The 23,367-nt window shown below is 52.9% G+C and overlaps 1 protein-coding gene across 10 annotated transcripts in view; it reads right to left on the bottom strand.

The window, feature by feature from the left end:
* CACNA1B (calcium voltage-gated channel subunit alpha1 B) overlaps window positions 1-23,367 on the bottom strand; it is a 250,421-nt gene that overhangs the window by 136,474 nt on the left and 90,580 nt on the right. For all 10 annotated transcript variants that reach the window (XR_012094909.1, XR_012094910.1, XR_012094908.1 and 7 more), the window contains exons 11-15: window positions 15,292-15,501; window positions 10,849-10,961; window positions 2,795-2,907; window positions 507-638; window positions 198-270 (exon numbers count right to left, since the gene is read on the bottom strand). Coding sequence is in view for 6 of the 10 variants with exons in the window: in XM_073022144.1 (XP_072878245.1) it covers window positions 198-270; window positions 507-638; window positions 2,795-2,907; window positions 10,849-10,961; window positions 15,292-15,501 (641 nt within the window). In the remaining 4 variants the exon portion in view is untranslated. The remainder of the gene's footprint in view (window positions 1-197; window positions 271-506; window positions 639-2,794; window positions 2,908-10,848; window positions 10,962-15,291; window positions 15,502-23,367) is intronic.

Below are 23,367 nucleotides of genomic sequence, written 5' to 3'. Positions count from 1 at the left end.
TGGGGTCCCCGGACCTGGAGATCTGCACGTTGCCGACTGCCTGTGCTTCCCTCATTTGAGGAACACTGTGTCTGAAAGGTCGGCGATCTGGGCCATGTGGAGGAACAAGGGAGGGAATGACAGGAGAGTCCACCTTCCCAGCACCCAGGGGAGACGGGAGCTGGACAGTCTGCAAATGTGCAAAGTAAGGGCCTTACCTGGAAGACAGTGAGGATGGCAGCAGGGAAGGTGTCGAAGTTGGTTGTGGGAGTCTCATCCTGGAAGTTGAACCTGAGGAAAACAAGAAGGCTTGGGAAGCGGCAGCCCCTCAGCAGCGAGGCAGCACCTGCAGGCTCCGGCATGGCCTCAACCTGCTCGCTTCAGGCTGCAGACGGCTTCACACCGGCCCCTCTGAGGACCTTCCTGGCAGGAAGGTGGGTGGAGGCAGCCTGGGCGGCACTGTCTGCTCTGAGCTCTACCTCCCTGCAAGCCCCCAGCCTTGAGCTCTCCTGCCCAGGCCCACTTACTGTCCCCCAAACAGCTGCATCCCCAGCAGGGCGAAGACCACAATGAACAGGAAGAGCAAGAAGAGCAGGCTGATGATGGACTTCATGGAGTTCAGCAGGGACACCACCAGGTTCCGCAGGGAGCTCCAGTACCTGCAGGGCCAGGCAGGGGGTCTGAGCCAGCTCCAGACGCTGACTTCACACTCATGGCTCTCTGCAGCCACACTTAAGGCTCCCATGACTTTCTAAACCCTGAGGGCTGCACGCCTAGGTATGAAGTAAGAGCTTTTCTCTGGAGTTCCAGGCCCACTGCCCTGGACTTCTCTCCCTGAGGGCCCCCATGGGACGGCAAAGAAAAACACACCCAGTGCAGGACTCACCTCATCCCCCCAAACTGCTCCCTGTCACTAGGTTCAGGAGGGATGAGGCCGCCATCCAGGTGGCCAGGCCCAATCCCAAACTTCATCTTCAGCCCCTCCCTGCCCCTCACCCCTCAAACCCAGTCAGCTATCAAGTGTCTCAGACTGGTGCCATGTGAAGCAAGTCCCACAACTGCTGTCATCAGCCCACAGCGGGAGGAGGGGCTGCACCAGAACCTAGAGCAGATCTTCTGCAAGCGCTGTGGCTGGTGGCAGAGACCCTGGCTCCAGTGCCCCCTCACCAGGGACCAGGGACATGCGGCGTGGAGAGCTTGTAGGGTGGCACCACACAGACTCTCTGTGGTATCCCTCAACGCCCCCCATCCCAGAGGGCAGTGACCATGCCCTGCTCGTGCACGGGTCCCCCTGACACACAGGCGCCACCGAGGCTGCTGACGGCAACTGAGGGGCCGGTCCCTCATGTCCCTGTGCCTCTGCACATGCTGTCCCATCTCCCTGCAATGGAGGGACTGCAGGACAGACACTGGTCTCCTTCGGTGCTCACTCTACCCCTGGGCACCCCTGGGCTCCCAAACCGTGTCCTTCTCCCTGGCGCCCACATCAGAGACCCCGCTATCCTCCATAGATTCTCTTACAAAGTACCTGAGGGCTAATGGCAGATGGGGTGGAAGACTCTGGGAAAGGAATCGAGACTTCTCCTGGGACTAGCAGGGGTCTAGGCCAGCCTGCCTCAGGACAGGGGTCACCTACTTCCTGGGAGAAAATGGAGCCCAAGATGCCAGACCTGGAGGTGGGGTAAAGGCAGCCCTGTGGTCACTTCCTAGACCTTCACACCAGCAGGTTCTGGGAAGGCAACAGAAGTCTGAGGACGCACAGCACAGAGCGCCGGTGAGGATTCTGTCCCAGTGGGACTCAACTCTGCCCAAAACTCTTCTGCCTTTATAGCTTCATATCCTCCTATGGTCTTAGGTTTGGATTTAAAGTGGATTTTGGAAAAGACCTGGGATTTCAGTTGCCCTGGGGAGCTCAGTGGGCTTCTGAGAGGTCGTCTTGGTCACTAGAGGTGTGACCTATGGCCTGGCCCCGCATGGGCTCAGTGTCGGCAGTTCTGCTCCTTGGGCCCTACAGCTGCCAAGGACACACACCAAGCTCGATGCTGGCCCACGTGTGCATCTGGTAGGGTCCAGCTACTCAGGAGCCTCCACGGTGCAGCCTTTGCTGCTGATGAGACTGCTGTGAGGAGGGTCTCTCTCTCTCTTCCCCACTACAACTCTGGCAGCAAGGGGAAGGGTTTTGCCCTGGTCCTCCTCTCACTGCCTGCATCTGTCGCTTCTTGGGCTTCAGTCTCTTTGTAGGCAAACTGCAGCAACTCACTTCCAGAGGCAAGTGGGACAAAACTGTAAACATGGTCTTGCCACTGCCATCGTCAGCAAGGTGCAGGGTGGAGAAAGCAGGCCTGGGCACAGGGGCCAGGCAGGCACCAGGCTGGCTCAGTAAGAAGCTCAGGGCCATGGCAGGGTGCACACAGACTCCCAGGGGTGGAACTGCAGGGAAGGTGGGCAGACTTGGGGACCAGACGGTGGAAAGCTTCCATCTGATGACTTCTGTCTTCCTCATTAACTACAAAGCAAAGTCACCTTTGAAGGCTGGGAAGATGGGGTGGTGGTTTCAAGAGAGGAGACGACGCAAATCGTGGGGAGCAAGTGAACAAGAAAGCTAAAGGGTGCCAGAGGCCAGTCGGGGATGGCCCTGAGGGCAGATGTGGCCCCACAAGGCTGTTTTGGAACCATCTTTTGTATTTAAACCAACTGTAAGCCACAGAGAGAGCTTCTGGGTGCTATGAACTCCTGGGGACAAGCACCTTGTGTGGCTGATCCCACACCCTCTCCACCCTACACCTACCCTCGCCTGGGAGCGCAGGGGACATACTTCGTGACTTTGAAGATCCTCAGCAGGCGGAGGGCCCGCAGCACGCTGATCCCAAAGGAGCTTCCAGGCTTGATAGCCGCCCAGACCACTTCAAAGACGCTCCCCACAATGACCTGCAATAGGATGGCGTTAGCCTTGGGTGCACCGCATCTGCACCTGTGCGTGCAGATGGATGTGTGTGCGCACCCTGACTGGCTGCACCTCTTCGTAAGGAACCATCCTGCTTCCCTGTCTGACGATCAAGCCAGATAGGGTAACTAACACAAGGCACACACCTCACACTGAGCTCTTGGAACTCTGGGGAAGGCTGTAGAGTCCCACCAGTCCGGTACCTGCCCTCCCTCCCACCCCCCACTCCCCACCCCCCACCCCAGACGCACCAGGAGGACACAGAACATGGGCCAGGTTAGGCCTACTGGCTTTCTGGCAGACCTTACAACCACCTGGTCTAATACCTCCTCTGTGCTTGACCACAGCCTGGTGACACTGGTGTCTTCTTCAACACCTCTGGAGCTGGGCAAACTTTCAGACAGCCCTGACTGTTAGACTGTTCTCTCACAGACTAGCAAAATCTGTCTCCCTGTAACTTCCCCTCCCTGGTTCTGCCACTGCTCCAAGATACTCAGATTCATAAATTGTATCTTGAGTCTTTTCTTCTCCAAATGACCAGGAAACAGCACATGCCACCAAGAACAGATTATGGCAAGCCTGCCTGTTTGTTGCATGCACTGTTGACGTTGGTGAGCTGAAATTTGTGAGCAAAGTACACGTCCCTCCTTCCAGCCGTTCCTCAGATAGACCGTGAGGAGGGCCGTCCTGGTCAGGGCCTGGTGTGAGGGACTCAGAAAGGACAGACCAGGGGGGCTGGAACACAGGAGACCCTTTACCACCTTCCCTCTGGACAGGACAAGCAAGGGGCTCTAGACTGAATTCTTTCCCAGGCCACCATACCTCAAAGGGCACAATCTGGGCTCACAGAAAGCAGGAGTGCCCATGTCTTCTTCATGTGTGTAATTCTCATTTCCTCTAAGCCACACTTCTGCAACTGGTGTGGAGAATTCCAAAGCTGAGCCTCTCAAACTCAATTAGATTGTATTTGGGACACATATTTTCCAAAGTTTCAGTCATTTCCACCAATTTCACATCAACTGCAAATCTGATGAGCTTAACGTCAATGTTCTCACGAAGTCACTGAGAGAACGATGAATATGCTAAGACAGAGCCCTGCGGTACATCTCTAGAGACTTCCCTACAGGTTGACACTAATCTGTAAACCAGCATGTCTGGGAATGGCTGTGCACCATTTATGGATCAACTCAAATGCACAGTCATCTGCTGCACACTTCTCTACCTTGTCCACAGATCGCCATTCAGAGAATATCTAATGTTCTGTCAACAACCGGTTACACCAATATCCACAGCACCTGTGATAACCCTATCAATACAACAAATTGGGTGAGCTTGCCACCCCAGTCTTGCCAAGAGTGCCATCTGTTCTTGGTGATCACATGTGGCCCTTGGTCATCACCACCAACTTTTCTCTGCAACAGCAAATCATCCAGATGCTTGCCTACGGTTGAAGACTATAGTTTTCTAAATATACTTTCTTCTCATTGCCAGTCTTCCAGCATCTCTCCTGTTTTCCACTAATTCTTAAAATTTGTCCTCATTGGTTCACAGAGTAGGCAGCCTCTAAGATGGCCTCAGTAATTCCCACCACCCAGTATTCACTCCCCTGTATAATGCTATCCCCTTGAGGATGGGTTGGACCTAGTGACTCACTCTTAGTAAACGGAATACAGCAAAAATGATGGGATGTCACCTCTGAGATCTTGGGAACTCCTGACTCTCCTTCTCTGAACACCAGATATCGTGTCATAAGGACACTCCAGCAGCTGGGAGAGGCCCATGCGACCAGGAACAGAGGTCTGCCAGCAGCCACACGAGTGAGCCCGGAAGCAGATTTTTTAGGTCCATTGACAGCCATCACGGGCATGAGGCTGGAAGTGAATTCTCCAGCCCCAAATGAGCCTGGGAAAACTGCAGCCTCACTAGAGACCGCAAGCCAGGTGCACCCAGTTAAGCCACCCTGATTCCTGATTCACAAAACAGTGAAATAATAAATACTTGTTTTCTTACGCCACTAAGCTTTCGGATAATTTGTTCCCCAGCAGGAAAAGTCAATACAGATTTTGGAATCAGAAGTGGGGTGATGCTGTGATAAAAACCTAAAATGTGGGAGTGGTTTTGGAACCAGAGGATGGACACTGAGCAGCATATTCATGAAGGGCTAAAGTGCACTTAACACACAATTCATATAATTTTGGACATGCTGCACACCAGGGTCTGCAGGAAAGCAAGGAGAGTTTCATAGGAAACTAGAGAAAGGAGTCCTGTTGTGTGCTGGCAGAAAGTTTAGCCACACTGTTGCATGCAGCTATGTAAAAAGTAGAAAACAGGCCAAGTGCACAGTGGCTCATGCCTGTAATCCCAACACTTTGGGAGGTTGAGGCAGGCAGATCACTTGAGGTCAGGAGTTCAAGACCAGCCTGACCAACATGGTAAAACCCCATCTCTGCTAAAAGTTAGCTGGGCGTGGTGGTGGGTGCCTGTAATCTCAGCTACTCAGGAGGCTGAGGCAGGAAAATCGCTTGAACCCGGGAGGCGGAGGTTGTAGTGAGCCAAGATCGTGCTACTGCACTCCAACCTGGGCAACAGAGTGAGACTCTGTCTCAAAAAAAAAAAAGTAGAAAACATGCTTAATAAACCAGATCAACCTCAAGAGATCTCCGAGCCAAGTGCTGAAAGTGCTACCTCATGTCTTCTTGCTGCTTATAGTCAAATGTGAGAGGAGAGTTAAACCGAGGAAAGTGCATTAAATAAAAGGAAACTAGGACTTGCTGGTTTTGAATATGCTCAGCCTCTCCAGATAGCAACATTAATAATGGCAAGGTCTCAACAAAGACATGGAGAAAAAATGCTCAACACCACTAATTAGAGACATGCAAATCAAAACCACAGTGAGATACCATCACACCAGTCAGAATGGCTATCATTAAAAAGTCAAAAAATAACAGATGTTGGCGAGGCTACAGAGAAAAGGGAATGTTGGTGGGAATGTAAATTAGTCCAGTCACTGTGGAAAACAGTTTGCAGACTTCTCAAAGAACTAAAATAGAACTACCATTTGATCCAGCAATCCCACTACTGGTTATATACCCAAGGGACTATAACTCGTTCTACCAAAGAGACACATGCACTTGTTCACCACAGCACTGTTCACAGCAGCAGGGACACAAACCAACTTAGGTGCCAGTTAACAGTGGACTGGATAAAGAAAATGTGGTATATATACACCATGGAAGACTGCACAGCTATTAAAAACAAAAACAAAAACATGTATTTTGCAGTAATATGGATGCGGCCAGAGGTCATTATCCTAAGTGAATTAATGCAGAAACAGAAAACCAAATACCACATGTTCTCATGAGTGGGAGCTAAACAAGGGTACACATGGACACAAAGTAGGGAACAATAGACACTGAGTACTAGAAGGAGGGGAAGGGGTTGACAAACTATCTTCCAGGTACTATGCTCACTACCTGGGTGATAGTACTATGCTCACTACCTCGTGTGTATCCCAAACCTTAGCATCACACAACATACCCACGTAACAAACCTGCACATGTGCACCCTGAATCTAAATAAAACTTGAAATTTTAAAAAGAGAGAAAGGTGGCATAGTCTAAAGATGAAGCCAAGGGCAAGACTGTGACATTTATTTGAGATCCCAAAAGGATCAAAGGTAGCGTCTAGAGCACTACTCAGCCACACTTTCAGGCTCTTCAAAGAGATTGAGGGTGCCTCATACATCCGGTCAATGAAGCAGTAACTTCTCCAAGACACTGGAGGTGTTGACCCTTAGCATCTCAACAGGAACACAAACAGAAAAGGTCTAAGGCCTAATAGGTGTGGGTAGAGCTTTTTTCTAATAAAGTGAACCCCAAGGTTCACAACATATCCATAAAGTTCTTAAAGGACATATACGCAGAGACATCACCAACTTGAACTGAAAGAATCAAGACAGTACACAACGAAAACAGGTCTTTAAATTCCCAAAATTCTGCCAGTGGAAAGTAGGCTGAGAAAACCATTCAACTGAAAACCTGAACTACCTTGTATGGAAAAGCAAAGGGAGTGAGAGCCCAGAGGGTTTCCTGGCTGTAATAATGAATCCCAGACTTTCCAGCATGTGCCCAGCTGAATTTCAGAATCCCTATGGACCAGTGGCTCAGCTTTCTGCTGTCCCCTTGCTGAGCAGGAATATCTACTGCAGTTACCCTGTGCCCATCCTACCACTGCACACTGAATGTGGAGCGTAGATAACCCTCTAGTTCCACAGGTCAACAGAGCAAGAGGCACCATGGCCACTGCACTTAGGGAACTACACTCGAGGAGCCTCACCCACACCTGAACCTAACTGAGGATGAGATTCTGGACTTTGAGTTGATGCTGTAATGGATGAGATTTTGGGGAGTTGGCAGGGGTGAAGGTGTTTTACACTGGGAAGGATACGAGTCACTGAGAGCCAGAGGGCAGGCTGTGGCAAGCGGCCTCTTCAGTGGCCCCAGTGGTCCTCACTGTCTGGTGTTCACATCCTCGTGTAATAGCTGCCCCCATATATTCCTACCCCCAGCCAGTCACTGGGCCCAGTGACTCACTCCTAACTAAAAGACAACGGCAAAACTGACAGGATTTTTCTTTCAAGACAGGATTTCTATAGCTTCTGTCTTATGTGCTCTCAGTTCTCTCCCTCAGACCACAGCCGAGGACATTCCAGCAGCCTATGAGAGGCCACACGACCAGCAACCCAGCCTTCTAGTAACCAAATGCATGAGCTTGAAACCAAATTCTATAGTCCCAGTCAAGCTGTGGAATGACCGTATCTTTGGCCTTCAACTGGGCTGAATCCTCCTGAGGGACCCTGGGCCAGAGATACCCAGTTAAGCCACACCTGAATTCCTAAGCCATAGAAATGTGAAACAGATTTTTGTACTTTAAAGCTGCTAAGTGTTAGAAGAATGTGTCAGCTTATGTGCAAATTATCTCCATGTCCTGAGATCCAGTCAGTTCAGATCAGAAGATCAGAAGACATGAAAAAGATGCGTGCATCTCTGACTTCTCTCCACCTCTTCAGCTTCCTCAGTCGATGCACTCAGGCTTTCCTTGTGACCAAGAAGTCAAAGGGTAAGAAGGGTTGTTGTCTTCCCACCATCTCTCGAAATCACAGGTTTCGATATAGGCGGCCACCGCCTTCCCTTCCTCAGAGATCAGAAACACAGCATGATGCAAAACCACGACCCCCGAGGCCAGAAAGCCAGGCTCACCCACTGACTCCTCTCAAACCAATGGGCAGCCTGGGGCCAGTCACACAATGTCTGCCGTTATCATCAATAAAATGAGAGTCCTTGTGAGGATTCAACAAAATCACAGACACAAATGTCTACCACCTGGAGAAGTATAGCGCTCATGAGAGAAAAAGTCCAATTAAGCTGAATTTTCTAACTGAAGTTTTACTACCACAGTCCAGGCCCCTCTCTGGCTGCTGTAAACACTGCAGAGCTCCAAACCCTCCCTTGGGGGACAGCACTCCTACTTCCCACTCCTTCCTGAGGAGGCAGTGCTCCCACCTGTCACTCCTTCATGGGAGGGTAGTACTCCCACCTGTCACTCCTTCATGGGAGGGTAGTGCTCCCACCTGTCACTCCTTCCTGGGGGACTCTGCTCCCACCCTTCACTCCTTCCTGGTAGGGTAGTGCTCCCACCTGTCACTCCTTCCTGAGGCAGTGCTCCCACCTGTCACTCCTTCCTGAGGCAGTGCTCCCACCCGTCACTCCTTCCTGAGGCAGTGCTCCCACCCGTCACTCTTTCATGGGAGGGGTAGTGCTCCCACCTGTCACTCCTTCATGGGAGGGGCAGTGCTCCCACCCGTCACTCCTTCATGGGAGGGGTAGTGCTCCCACCCGTCACTCCTTCATGGGAGGGTAGTGCTCCCACCCGTCACTCCTTCATGGGAGGGGTAGTGCTCCCACCTGTCACTCCTTCATGGGGGGGTAGTGCTCCCACCCGTCACTCTTTCATGGGAGGGTAGTGCTCCCACCCATCACTCCTTCATGGGAGGGGTAGTGCTCCCACCTGTCACTCCTTCATGGGAGGGGCAGTGCTCCCACCTGTCACTCCTTCATGGGAGGGGCAGTGCTCCCACCTGTCACTCCTTCATGGGAGGGTAGTGCTCCCACCTGTCACTCCTTCATGGGAGGGGCAGTGCTCCCACCTGTCACTCCTTCATGGGAGGGGTAGTGCTCCCACCTGTCACTCCTTCCTGAGGAGGCAGTGCTCCCACCTGTCACTCCTTCCTGAGGAGGCAGTGCTCCCACCTGTCACTCCTTCATGGGAGGGAAGTGCTCCCACCCGTCACTCCTTCATGGGAGGGGTAGTACTCCCACCTGTCACTCCTTCATGGGAGGGGCAGTGCTCCCACCTGTCACTCCTTCATGGGAGGGGTAGTGCTCCCACCCGTCACTCCTTCATGGGAGGGGTAGTACTCCCACCTGTCACTCCTTCCTGAGGAGGCAGTGCTCCCACCCGTCACTCCTTCATGGGAGGGGCAGTGCTCCCACCCGTCACTCCTTCATGGGAGGGGTAGTGCTCCCACCCGTCACTCCTTCATGGGAGGGGTAGTGCTCCCACCCGTCACTCCTTCATGGGAGGGGCAGTGCTCCCACCCGTCACTCCTTCATGGGAGGGGCAGTGCTCCCACCCGTCACTCCTTCATGGGAGGGGTAGTGCTCCCACCCGTCACTCCTTCATGGGAGGGGTAGTGCTCCCACCCGTCACTCCTTCATGGGAGGGTAGTGCTCCCACCCGTCACTCCTTCATGGGAGGGGTAGTGCTCCCACCCATCACTCCTTCCTGGGAGGGGCAGTGCTCCCACCCGTCACTCCTTCCCAGGGGAGGGGGGCACAATGCTCCCACCCTTCACTCCTTCCTGGTAGGGTAGTGCTCTCCGTCACTCCTTCATGAGAGGGGTAGTCCTCCCACCTGTCACTCCTTCCTGGGGGACTCTGCTCCCACCCTTCACTCCACCGTGAGGGGGCAGTGCTCCCAGCCTTTACTCCTTGCTGGGGGGGGCAGATCTCCCACTCTTCACTCCGTCCTAGGGGGTAGTGCTCCCACTCATCACTCCATACTGGAGGGTTTGAAGCGCTCTGGTACAAAGCCTTGGAGGGAGTACTTACTCCTACTCCTCCCTCCTCCCTCAGGGGGCGGCGTGGCCACCCATCATGCCCAGCCTCCAGCAGGAAGGCTCGGAACTCAGCCTCTGGGCAGGTGCCAACAGTGCCACATCCCTAAGCTCAGGGTTCAGGTCCCAGGAAGTGTCCTGTGCTCCCTGCCGGGTTCCCGCGAGGAGTGTCTCGGATTGCCCTGCCCTGCCCTCTGTGCTCGAGTGTCATGGTAAGCTGTGAAACACACTGCCTCCAAGGCTTCCCTCACCTACTGAAGTTGGTAAAGAGACCCAGGCCAAGGCCACCACCTCCCCTAGCCCCACAAAGAGGGCAGGACCATTACGGCCTAGCAGGCCCCAACCCCTAGAAGTGCTGGTGGATGTACCTAAGCGTGCCCAGGGCCAGAGCCCCCCTGAGCTCCACTGGGGAGAGACTGAGCCCTCCACAGGTTCGTGAGATCCCAGGCATGGAGGCAGCTGCAGAGCCTTCAGATGACTGTGAAAGTCTACAGACAGGATCAGAAGAGGGAGGAGTGGCCTCCCGCCGACACAGAGCGGCTGAGGCTGACACTCCCGTCAGGCCTGGCCACAACAGGCCTCCTCTGCCAGCCCCTGCTCCTCACTGTCTTCAGGTAGCCTTTCTGACCCATGGAGGGTCACAGACCCCAGCCCACACTGGGCATGGCCTATGGGAAGGGGCCGTGTGTGCACACGCAGGAAAGGACACAGCCTGGGCCCCTATGGGCCCCCGATGAGGTCTCTCACTCACCCCAAAGTCAAAGCAGTTGAAGGAGGACCGGAAGTAGCTTCTGGGCCCCAGGCCATACATCTTCAGGGACATCTCTGTGAGGAAGAGACCCAGGAAAACAAACTCTGCAAAATCTAGGAAAAGCCGGAGAAGAGGGGGATTAGCTCGAGGCCTCCTCCCACTCCGGCTCCAGCCCAGACTGGAGGACACCAGACCTCTGGGCCTTCCCAGGGCTGAGCCTTCCAGGCCTGGCCTACAGTCCCATGCTCTGAAGTCTCAGCCCAGGAAAGGAACGATGGATTGAGAGAGACACGGAGAGGTACCTGTTCCAGTCTGAAAGGTGATGAGTGCCTAGTGCCTCTGAGACCCAGAGAAGGACGGGCTCAGCAAGAGGCAAGCTCCCAAGATCAGCCCAGGTGTGACTTCTGGGGTCATGGGGGTGCCCCCTCCTCACCAGAGGAGGGCCTGGGGCTATGAGGCAAAGGGCCCCATTTCCCCCGAGGAGAGGCCCAGCTACAGCTTCCAGTTGTTGGTCCTTCCGCCTCTGGCCTCACCCCAATCTCTGACCGAAGGTGGGGTACCTCAACCTCCTTGTCAGAATCTCCCATCTTTCCACTGGGACTTCCCAGAGGAAAGGCGCCTCTCCCCAGGATGGCCACGGCACTGTGGCTGACTTGCATTCTGTTCACATTTGCTGCCCTGAAGGCAGACCTCCTCTACCACCGCACTCCTGTCCAGCACGAGGCTGCCAAGAGGCACTGTCCCCTTGCACTCTCACTGAGTCACAGAGGCTCCCGCGGGCACAACAGCAGTGGAGCGGGGCTGTCCTGGGCCCAGGAGTCCTGCTGACCCTTCTAGGCCTTGGGACTGAGAGAGGCCATACCTGGGCTAGAGGGCTGTGCTGGGATTTCAAGGTACACAGACCCTGCTCACCCAGCCCAAGCAGAAGGAGGGAAGCAGCACAAAAGAACGCCGTGGCTCCAGAGGCCACAGGCAGCAGGAGGCCCAGCCAGGCCCAGCCACTGGCTGAGCCAGGAGTCCTTGGCGTCAGGGTGAGGCCACTGTCTCTGACTCTCCTCCCAAAGGGCAGGGATTGGCTCTTAAACTTCTCATGGTGCTGGTCAGGCCAAAGGCACCGTGGCTCTGCTAGGGCAGCAGGGGCTAAGGAAGCAACAGAGCCCAGGACAGAGCCCACATGGAGAACAAGACCCTGGGAGGGCATGAAGGGCAGGCCTCTGAGAGTCCACAACTGGGCAGAGTCCAGCTCAGCCTTCCCAGGGCTTCTGAATCCCCCCCACAGTCTCTGTTGGGACACGGGACCTTCAGCTGACACAACTTCTGATAAAGCAGACGCTGGAAGAGGGGGCCACACTCTTCCCATCCCTATGCTCTTAAAATCTCCACCAAGGGCTGTGCTGCACAGGTCCAGACGGCCTCCGTTGGGGACAAGTCTGCAGCAGCCCAGACCTGGGACAAGCAGAGATGACAACTTCACAGCCCACTCAGGCACCGTACAAACAGGAGTCTCAGGGAGGGGACACCCTGCTTTCTATGGCCTGAGGACATGGACAACCAGTTCCTTGGAGCAAGTCACCCACAGCAAGCCTGGCCTCTGACACCAGCCAGAAAATCAACAGGCACTCAAGCTAAGCATGGGATGGTAACAAGGTCAAGCAGCGTCCCTGGAGAAGCCGAGAGGCCCCTGTGAGAGGCACGGATGCCCAGCACCCCTCAGGCAGGGCTGCTCGGGACAGAAGGATCCACCCTCCACTGAGACCACTGAACCCTACAGCTCTGACCTGGGCCTGGCTGTGCAGACCACTAGGTGTAAGATGTGGCAGAAAAGCTGTGCCCCCTGCAGTCCAGCCCAGAGCACCCCAGCAAGCCCAGGGGAATACACAAGCAGCTTGGAAAGGCCCAACACTCCTGGCCACAAAGTCCCAGAGCCCCTCTGCATGGGCCACAAAGCCCTCGGGCTCCCCACACGAGGGGCTCGGGCCCAGGGAGGAGAGGCCCCGGAGATAGGACTATGGGCACCCACACCCCAGATCTGGGAGGGGAGGCTACCCAGGCATACACCTTGCTCCCCAGGAGACCAAAGTGAGAGCACTTTGCAAGGAACAAGTACAAGAAATGCAAATGGCAAAACTTTTGGAGAAAGAGATCTGAAATCCTCCAACATCCTCTCTGCCCTCTCACTCTCCCTAGGAACGGATGCCCTCAGCCTCACATACTCAGCCTCCTCTCTGAGGCCAAGAAAGGGCATTCGTTCGTACACGTCTGTATCATGCATCCAACCAGCAGGCACTGGTGCTGTTTCGAGCCAGCAAGAGGACAGGCTGAGCTGGACTCTGCCCAGGTGTGGACTCTCAGGGGCCTGTCCTTCATGTCCCCCCATGAACTCCCTTCTCCCCAGGAGTTCACAAGCTGAGGGGGAAACAGAGACAGATCATTAAAACCAGGTTTTGTCTTCTAAGAGGATGGTGCTATGGGAGCAGAGGGAGGGTGAGCAAGTCTGGTGAGATGCATGAGGCCCCCCCAGGTGCTCACAGGATGGCAAGGCCTCTTAACTCAAGCCTTTCTTAACTCAAGCCTCAGTTCTGAAGGTTCTGGCAATGCATTGAGGGCAGGTCCTTGGAGAATGGACAGCCGAGGTGCACAAAACCCACGATGAACCCCTGCAAAGCTGCTCTAGACTGGGCGGCCACACCCCCTCGCCTCTGGCAAGCCTGCCCCACCTGAGCCAGCCTCCCTCAGGCCCAGCCCGGCTGTCAGGGACACTGCCCACATTTCCGTCCAGCTGTTTTTCCCTCAGTGACACCAATCAAGCCAGGAACTCCAGGAAACCACAGACAAGACACAGCAGCGGTCTATGGTCAGGGATGCCTGTGGTCTCACCAACGCCTGGACACTCCCAGCCCTGTGCTCCCATACAGTAGACGCGTGACTGGGCTGTGCAGCCCTACCCCTACCCACTGCCTGCCGACTCACTGCGCTCCAACAGCCTCTCACAGGGAACAGGCCGAGCCACTGGGTCAGGAGGAAGTCCTTGGTCCCCACCTGACCCCCAAGGGCGGGAAAATGTTAGCCAGAGGACTCAAGAGAGACACTGAACTCAGGCCCAAGCAAAGTCCCGAGGTGCCACCCTGTGGGCCCCAGGACATGTGCATCAGGGGATGGGACAGGCAGTTCCATGTACACAAGCTGCTCCTCGGCCTGCAGCCACCCAGGAGCCTGAGCGGGAGCTCCCTTGGCTCCTTTTACTTCTGCCCCCCACAACCATCTCCCTGTTCGCATGTCGTAGATTTCAGTGTCAAGTTTGGGAAACTGAGGCCCAGAGTTCCACCCCAACACAGCCACTCTCCCACCCATGCTTCCAGGTGACCTGCAGCCCCATCTCTCCCACTGTGGAGCGTCAAATCCTGCAGCTCAGGGAACCCTCACACTCCTGGGCAGAGCAGGCGAGGCCCCCTGGTCCACAGAGTGGGGCTCAGCCGGCCAGCTAGGGCCCTGGTGAGGCCACCGTCACAGCAGCACACAGTGACAGCCAGGCTGAACTCGGAGCTGGGACGAACGGAGTCGGAAAAGGCTTTCCTAGGTGCCTCCGTAGCTTCAGGCACACAGGGCCCTCAAGGAGAGACTGAGGCCCTCCAGGGAACCCCAAACAGGCCCTGTCTCCAGACCAGCTGTAGACACCCAGCAGGGTGAGTGCAGCTGAACCCTGAGGTCAGGAGGACTGAAACACTACCTGACAGGACATAAAACATGGGTGGACTCTTTGGTTTTGATCCTCTTTGTGAAGTAAGACCACAGAGCAACACTGTTTTCCACATGGGCCAGAGAGTCCGAGGCTGTGACAGACCAGGCCTGGAGGGGCCCATCCTGGCTCCTGTGCTGAGGCTTGTGGAACAGAACTGCAGTCAGCTCACTCCACAGAAGGGCATGAATGCATCCAGATTCAGCCAAATGTAAAGAAAAATGAAGGTAACCAGGGGAACCCAAGGAGGGTAAGAAGCCAGGACTCCCCCCTCAGGAAGCTGGGGCAGAATCAGCAGCCAGGTGGTAGAAAGGAGCATGGGGCTAAGTCCCAACTGTGGGTCTGAAGCCCTCTAGGGGGAGGACACCCATCTGCCTGGCCTGGCCTGCCCCTGGTCGTCCCACATATATCCTGCCCTGGGCGCCTGGGACCCCTCAACCAGTCTCACACTATGCTGAGGGACAGGGGTCTAGCAGATGCAGCTGTGCTTTCTGGAACCCAGGGGCTGGAGAGGCCACCCTCCAGCTCTGGACACACCCCAGACCCCCACAGAGGCCCTTGGGGACTGATCAGGGCTGTGGGATACTTTGGGCAACATGGGGGTGGGTCCCGTCCCACCCAGGGTGGTCCCAGGGCATGGACCAGGGTTTCCAGGCTAAGAGCAGAGATGCTCAGGAAGTACCTGAGGGAGGGACGGGGATACGTACACAGCGCCGTGGTGAGCCGCCGCGGCTGGTTGTAATGCACCATGGCCACACACAGTGTGTTCAGGGCCACCACACACAGCACCACCCAGTAGAAGCTCTGAGCCTTCACCATGCGCCGGATGAAAAACCGGAACATCTTCTCCTTCCTCCGGAAGTATGACGAGCTCTCTGTCTTCCCGCTCTTGAGGCTGGCGCGGGCGAAGGGGGATCCTGAGGGGATGGGGGTTACTGAGGATGTGGGGACCACTGGGTACCCGCCTACCCCACCTGTGGACCCCCACAGACACAGCCTGGAGGACACCAGCCTCCAACCCCAGCCGGTCACAGACAATTGTGCCAGTGACCCCTGTGACCTCCACTTCACAGCTGAGGGAACCAAGGCCTTGATGATCTCCATGGTTACTGGGTGCCAGATGAGAGAGCGGGATTGAATTGGATGATACACACTCACTGTCTCTGGTCCCCAGCATCCCCAGCCACCTTCTAGGAGCACAGTCTTGATGCCCCCAGGTCACTCTCCATGAGCACCCCAAGCTTTTTCCCCTGAAGACATAAATCTGAGTTAGTCCCTCCCCAGATCCCATCTCTTCAGCATAGCCCACGGAGCTCTGCAGCATCTGTCCCTCCCTCTGTCTCCCTCATGGACTCAGGGGTCAGTACCCATGGGCTGTCTGTTTTCTAAGTAGTTTTCCTGGAACACAGCCAAGTTCATCGGTGTATGCATGGTCCATGGCTGTTCAATGCCCACAATACTCACTGTTAGAAACTTTGTCCACCTGCTCCAGCCTGACTGCTTCTCTACCCTGCTCACCACCCAACCCAGCAGCCTTTTCCCATGTCCACGCACACCACCCCTGCTGTGTCCTGGCCCTTCACACAGTATCCCAAGTGTGAAATGCGTCCCTCGCTGGACTCCTTCCCACACACCTTCGGGTCTCAGCATTAACGTCACCTGCACAGAGCACCTGCTCTGGGCACACTGTTTAGAACAGGGCCCTTGGCTTACCTCCAACAGTGGCCCTGACCACATCATCACTTGTCACTGTGTTTTATTGTTGACCTGTTCCATGCCCAACTCCCAGACAAGACTGTAGGCTCCATGAGGACAGGGCCACGTTGTCTTTTTTACCACTGAGCCCCTCACACTGAGAGGGGCTTGATCAATGCTTAACAACTGAGGGAAGGGTCTCTGTGAGGATTCAGGTGTGTGTCTGTACAGGAGCTGGCTGTGTGTCTCTGCAGGTGAGCAGGGTCTCTGTGGGAGCTCAGAGGGTTCGGGTGTGCGTCTGTACAGGAGCTGGCTGTGTGTCTCTGCAGGAGAGCACATCTGCCTGTGTAATGGTTTGTTAGTTTGTGCGCTAAGCTTGGCCGTGTGTGACTCTCAGTGTTCTCAGAGAGCAAACAGCTGTGCCCCAGCCATTAGTCTCTCAGTGGGCTTTGAATACCTGGGCTTGAGCATGGGGTCCCCGTGTGAGGATGTGGGGAGCAGTGTATGCTAACATGTACTTTCTGTGTGTTTGTACACACATGCGTATGTGTGCACAACCAGGTTCTCAGTGGCACAAAAGAGCAGGGGCGGTGTGGGCATGTGTGCTATGCACAATTTTCTGTTTCTACACATGTGTGTATGTGTGCATGCCCAGGCTCTCAGTGGCACGGGAGAGAGGGGGAGTGTGGGCACTTGTGCCATGTGCACTTTCTGTGTGTACACACGTGCATATATGTGTACACCCAGGCTCTCAGTGGCACGGGAGAGAGCAGCTGTGTGGGTATGTGTCCTATGTGCACTTTCTGTGTGTTTGTACATATGTGCATACATGTGCACACCCAGGCTCTCAGTGGCATGGGAAAGAAGAGTTGTGTAAGCATGTGTAATACATGCATACCCAGGCTCTCAGTGGCACTCAAGAGAGGAAGTGTGTGAGCATGCTTACTATAAGCACTGTGTGTTTGTACACACATGCATATGTGTGCACACCCAGGCTCTCAGTGGCACAGAAGAGAGAGGGTGTGTGAGCTCGTGTGCTATGTGCACTTTGTGTGTTTGTACACATGTGTGTACGTGTGACACCCAGGCTCTCAGGGGCATGTGGCCGGCCCTCCTGAGGGCCAGGGATGACCACTCCCCACAGAGGCAGCAATAGGACAGCAGGGACGCAGGCATGCAGTGCAGATAAGGAGGCACACACACAGGCAGAGCTGTGCACAGAACAAGCCCACACACTCCGAACCCCGCATGCACCCACACGCAGCTGTGCAGGAACGCAGGAGTCACACACACACGCTTCACAGCACACATCCAGCCCGACCGCACTCACTGTTGAAGATCCAATGAGATGCTCACACAGATGCACTCCTCAGCACACATGAGGCACACACCTGTGAACACAAACAGGGCCACTCTGGGAAGAAGGGATAGAGAACACGCGACTCATGTAAACCACTGTGTCTGCACGCACATGTGGCCAGGAAGACAAGCAACAAATTCTCCAAAGGGGACTCTGGGGCCATGCCCACCAGCCAGTAAGAACCAGTCAGCCCCTGCTGTGAGAAAGGCCTCATAGAAATGCTGCCCTTTCACAACGGGCCACAGCACCCTCAACACACACATCCTCCTGTGCCACACAAGACAACCACACACATGCTCGCCCATCACAGGCACAACCATAGTCATGCCAACAGCCGTATTTGCACAGAACCGCACTCCCCAGACATTGCCCCTAAAGTCCACCAGTTCCTTGCCGTAAACATCCACTTTAGAGAAGCCAGAGAAGCTAGAGCCAGAGGACTGAGCAAGACCTAATAGAGGGACTCCGGCTCCAGAGGTCCTGGGGGAGAGCTGGGTGCAGCCCCTCACATCCTCAGCAGCACCCTCACATCCTCAGATGCGTTTGTTCCCTGGGGATGGGGAACAGGTCCCTAAGGACAGCAAGCAGCCACTGTGGGCTCCAGTCTATGCCAGTAAAAGCAGAGTCTACAGAATAATGCAGAAATATCTCTGGAATCACAGCTTTGGGTGGGGAAAACCAAGAGAGATTGGGCTTCTTTTCAGCTTCCTGCATTTTCCAGGTTTCACTTAATTAGCATATACTCTTTATAATGAAAAACCTTATTTCAAGAAAACTGATATGACATCTTCAAGCTAGGGAGAACATTCCATATTACATTAACCTATGAATGCTGACACAGTGAAGTACTGTTGAGAATAGGGTCTGACTACATGCAAATACTTAGATTTCTATCTCTTGTGCCCTAAGGCAGAGTCTTTGCTAGTCCTGGGTAACACCCATTTGTTCAAAAAATGTGTACAAATTGTGCCAGGCCCTGACCAAAGCCCAGAAAACACAAAATGACCAAGATCTGTCCCTGCTCTCAATAACCCTTCTAGGGGCCAGCAGAAGACATAAAAGAAAGTGTGTTTCCTTCCAGCGCAGTTGCTGTATTTGCCACACGGGGCAACAAAAGTGGCGTGAGGCTACAGCACAAGCTGATGGAGGCCCTAATGGCTGTCACTCCTGGCCCTCATGCACATCACACAGCCTGGAGATTCCTCAACTGAAAACAGAGCACAGTCACCTGAACCTCACAAGGTGGTGTAGGATTCAATGAGACAGCAAAGGGCCATGCTCAGTGGGGCTCAACCAGCTGACAGGCATCAGGGCAGACAGGGTGACATGGGTTATGGACAAGCCTGGGCTGGTGACACAGCCAGTCCTCAGGCAGAGGGCAGTCGAGTGCACCAAGCAGTGCTGAGAATGTGGAGATTCAAGCATGGCTTTGTCTCCTCCCCACCAGGCCCCAGGCCCTAAACCCACCCTAAACCAACAGCAGAGGCCAGTGGGTCCTGAACGCAAGTGAATCCTTGGTGCCTGCTGGGCACCCAGAAAGAAAAGTCAACAAAGGTCCAGGGATCCAAGTATAGCAGCAAACAACTCAAAATAAAACCAAACTAAAAGAGAGAGAACAAAACTTTTAGAGAAAAAATAAAATTCTCTTCTGAAACCACTCAGCAGATGAAAAAAAGGGGAGTTTAGTCAAGCACAAGCAGCATCTCCAACGTGGAGGAGAACATGAGCTCAAGGAAGAGGGCGTGGACTGACAGGAGCGGAGCAAGTGACGCCAGGTGAAACAGGAGGGGCTCCAGAAACAGGAGATCAAGAAAAGGAGACACAATAATGAGACAAATGGAGGGAAGTACTCCGCGCCAGAGGAGGCCCTGAGCCTACAGTTTGAGGGGCAGAGAGAGAGCAAGTCACTGACAAAGGAAAAGTATCCGAGTGTCCAATGCCTCATCTGCAACAGGAAACAAGAGAGAGAGAGAGACAGAGACAGAGATTGCAGCACGCACAGCAGCCTGGATCTCGCTCCTCAGTGGGGAACAAGGAAGGGCACCTGAGCGTACACAGGAACTTGAAGGGTCAGCCACCACCCACACCCCCATTCATTTCAGGGGAGAGCAGCCGAGTGACAGGACAGAGTTAAAATGGGGGAGATAGTCCTGCAGTGAGCAAGGACTGAAGAGAGAAGAGAAGAGAAGAGAAGAGAAGAGAAGAGAAGAGAAGAGAAGAGAAGAGAAGAGAAGAGAAGAGAAGAGAAGAGAAGAGAAGAGAAGATGCTAAGGTAAACTCAGGTGAGTGAGGATAGAGCTCTGAGAGTGTGCAACAGGAGTGACAGCTGAGGGCCCCTCATAGGGGAGTCTCTGGGGGCAGCCTAAAGGGACTGGCGACAGTCAAGAATGAAAAGTGAATACCCTCAAACCAGGATGCAGAGGCAGGGGGCAAGTACTGGAAAGGCTGTGACTTACTGGGTATGGGTGGAGGCAGAAAAAAGGGAAATAGAGCAATTTAGTGATGGAACTAGTACATCTTGGTAGTAAAGATGCTAAAGAAACAAAAACAGTAAAGAGGAATGTTGACAATTATGAGAGTAGGGAAAGGAAGGTAACCTTTTGTGGAACAGAAGAATTAGAGAGTAGAAATAAGCAATGGAGGAGAGGGGCAATAAATAGCAACTTGACTAAAGCAACAAAACTTGGGATGAAGAATAGAGTCAAAACACTATACTAAATAGAGAAAGACTGGATTCACCCATTACCATTAGAAACAGAGATCATACAACTAGGTTTTTTTTTTTTTTTTTTTTAAAAAAAAAAAAAAAAAGCAAACCCACCAAGCCAGGCGTGGTGGTGCACACCTATAGTCCCAGCTACTCAGGAGGCTGAGGCAGGAGGATCATCCTGGGCAACATAACTCTGTCTCTTAAATAATTAAAATTTTAAAAAATTGTGGCCAGGCACGGTGGCTCACGCCTATAATCCCAGCACTTTGAGAGGCCAAGGCGGGCGGATCACGAGGTCAGGAGATCGAGACCATCCTGGCTAACACGGTGAAAACCCGTCTCTACTAAACAAAATGCAAAAAATTAGCTGGGCACAGTGGCAGGCACCTGTAGTCCCAGCTACTTGGGAGGCTGAGGCAGGAGAATGGCGTGAACCCAGGACGCAGAGCTGACAGTGAGCTGAGATCGCGCCACTGCACTCCAGCCTGGGTGACAGAGCAAAACTCTGTCTCAGAAAAAAAAAAAAAAAAAATTAAAAAGCAGAACCCAGATAAATACAATTTACAAGAACACTTAAAATGAGAAAGAACAACTGGAAATGAAAAGAAATGAAAGGTACCAGGCAAATGCAAGTTAAAAACCAAAACCAGTGACAGCAACAAAAAGTAGAACCAATGACATTCGATGTCAACAAGGTGCAACTGTCCAGCAGAAGAACTGCACAGATTAAGAAGGTATTGTGTGATGAAATAAAGCATAATTTAGGAAGAAAATGTAACAATCATAAACTTTATATTGACCAAACTATATAGTGACTAAATATATAAACAAAAGTCACTAGAAATACAAGAGGAACTTCATAAAAAATAAAATAGGCCAGGCACGGTGGCCCATACCTGTAATCTCCACACTTTGGGAGACCAAGGCGGGTGGATCATGAGGTCAGGAGTTCAAGACCAGCCTGACCAACCTGGTGAAACCCTGTCTTTAATAAAAACACAAAAATTAGCTGGGCGTGGTGGTGGGCGCCTATAATCCCAGCTACTTGGGAGGCTGAGGCAGGAAAATTGTTTGAACCCAGGAGGCAGAGGTTGCAATGAGCTGAGATCTCACCATTGCATTCTAACCTAGGCAACAGGGCAAGACTCTGTCTTAAATAAATAAATAAATAAATAGGCTGGGCACAGTGGCTCAAGCCTGTAATCCCAGCACTTTGGGAGGCCGAGACAGGCGGATCACGAGGTCAGGAGATCGAGACCATCCTGGCTAACACGGTGAAACCCCATCTCTACTAAAAAATACCAAAAACTAGCTGGGCGTGGTGGCGGGCGCCTGTAGTCCCAGCTACTCGGGAGGCTGAGGCAGGAGAATGGCGTAAACCCGGGAGGCGGAGCTTGCAGTGAGCTGAGATCCGGCCACTGCACTCCAGCCTGGGCGACAGAGCGAGACTCCGTCTCAAAAAAATAAATAAATAAATAAATAAATAAAATGAAGTAGGACTACAGGCACGTACCACCATGCTCAGCTAAGTTTTTAATTTCTTTGTAGAGGTGGGATCTCACTGTGTTGTCCGGGCTTGTCTCGAACTCCTGACCTCAAGCAATCTTCTGGCCTCAGCCTCTCAAACTGCTGAGATTACAGGCATGAGCCACCATACCTGGCCAATAGACTTGATTTTAATAAATATACCTACAATCCAATATCTCTTAAACACAGGACACAGGAGGGGCAGGGCATGCCACCACCTTGGTCATTCAGGCTTGGCAGCCATCCCAGCCTGTGGGCCTTGGAAAGTTCAAACTGATCCGGGGATGAAAAGATCTCCAAAACAGCACAGCTGCTCTATCAAAAAGCAGCCAGGCTGCTTTAAATGGGTTCTTGATCCCATCCCTCCTGACTGGGTAAGACCTCCCAACTGGGGTCTCCAGTCACCTCCTATAGGCACATTCAGGCCGGCAATAGGTCAGTACCCTCTGGGACAGAGCTTATAGAGGAAGGGGCAGGATGCCGTCTTTGCTGTTTCACGACCTTCACTGGTGAAACCACCAGGTACAGGGAAAACCAAGGCAACTAGGCTCTGGAGTGGACCCACAAAAAATAGCAGCAGCCCTAGAGAAGAAAGGCCCGACTGTTAAAAGAAAAGCAAACAAACAGAAAACAACAACAACGAAACACAAAAACCCCATCCAAAGGTCAGAAACCTCAAAGATCAAAGGTGAACAAGCCCACAAAGATGAGAAATAATCAACACAAAAATGCTTAAAATTCAAAAAGTCAGAGTGCCCCTTTTCCTCCAAATGACCACAACACCTCTCCAGCAAGCGCCCAGAACTGGGCTGAAACTGAGATTGTTGAAATGACAGAAGTTGGCTTCAGAAGGTATGTAATAATGAACTTCACTTATGAAGCTAAAAGAGCATGTGGTAACCCAATGCAAAGAAGTTAAGAATCATGATAAAACAATACAGGAACTGACAGCCAATATAGCCAGTTTAGAGAGGAATATAACCAACCTGTTAGAGCTGAAAAACACACTACAAGAACTTCACAATGCAATCACAAGAATTAATAGCAGAACAGATCAAGCGGAGGAAATAATCTCAGAGTTGGAAGACTATTTTTCTGAAATAAGATGGGCAAACAAAAATAGAGAAAAAAGAGTGAAAAGAAATGAACAAAACCTCTAAGAAATATGGGATTATGTAAAGAGACTGACTCTATGACTGATTAGGATACCTTAAGGAGACAAGGAGATTGGAACAAGTTGGAAAATGTACTTTAGGATATCATCCAGGAGAACTTCCCCAACCTTGTAAGACTGGCCAACATTCAAATTCAGGAAATGCAGAGAACCCCAGTAAAATACTCCATGAGAAGATCATCCCCAAGACACATAATCATCAGACTCTCCAAGGTTGAAGTGAAGGAAAGAATGTTAAGGGCAGCCAGAGAGAAAGACCAGTTCACCTGCAAAGAGAATCCCATCAGACTAACAGTGGACCTCTCAGTGGAAACCCT

The sequence above is a fragment of the Chlorocebus sabaeus genome, chromosome 12 (genome assembly GCF_047675955.1).
Source record: "Chlorocebus sabaeus isolate Y175 chromosome 12, mChlSab1.0.hap1, whole genome shotgun sequence".
NCBI classification, from domain to species: domain Eukaryota; kingdom Metazoa; phylum Chordata; class Mammalia; order Primates; family Cercopithecidae; genus Chlorocebus; species Chlorocebus sabaeus.
Note: the sequence above shows the minus strand (reverse complement) of the source record. Positions and strands in the feature narration are given on the sequence as shown.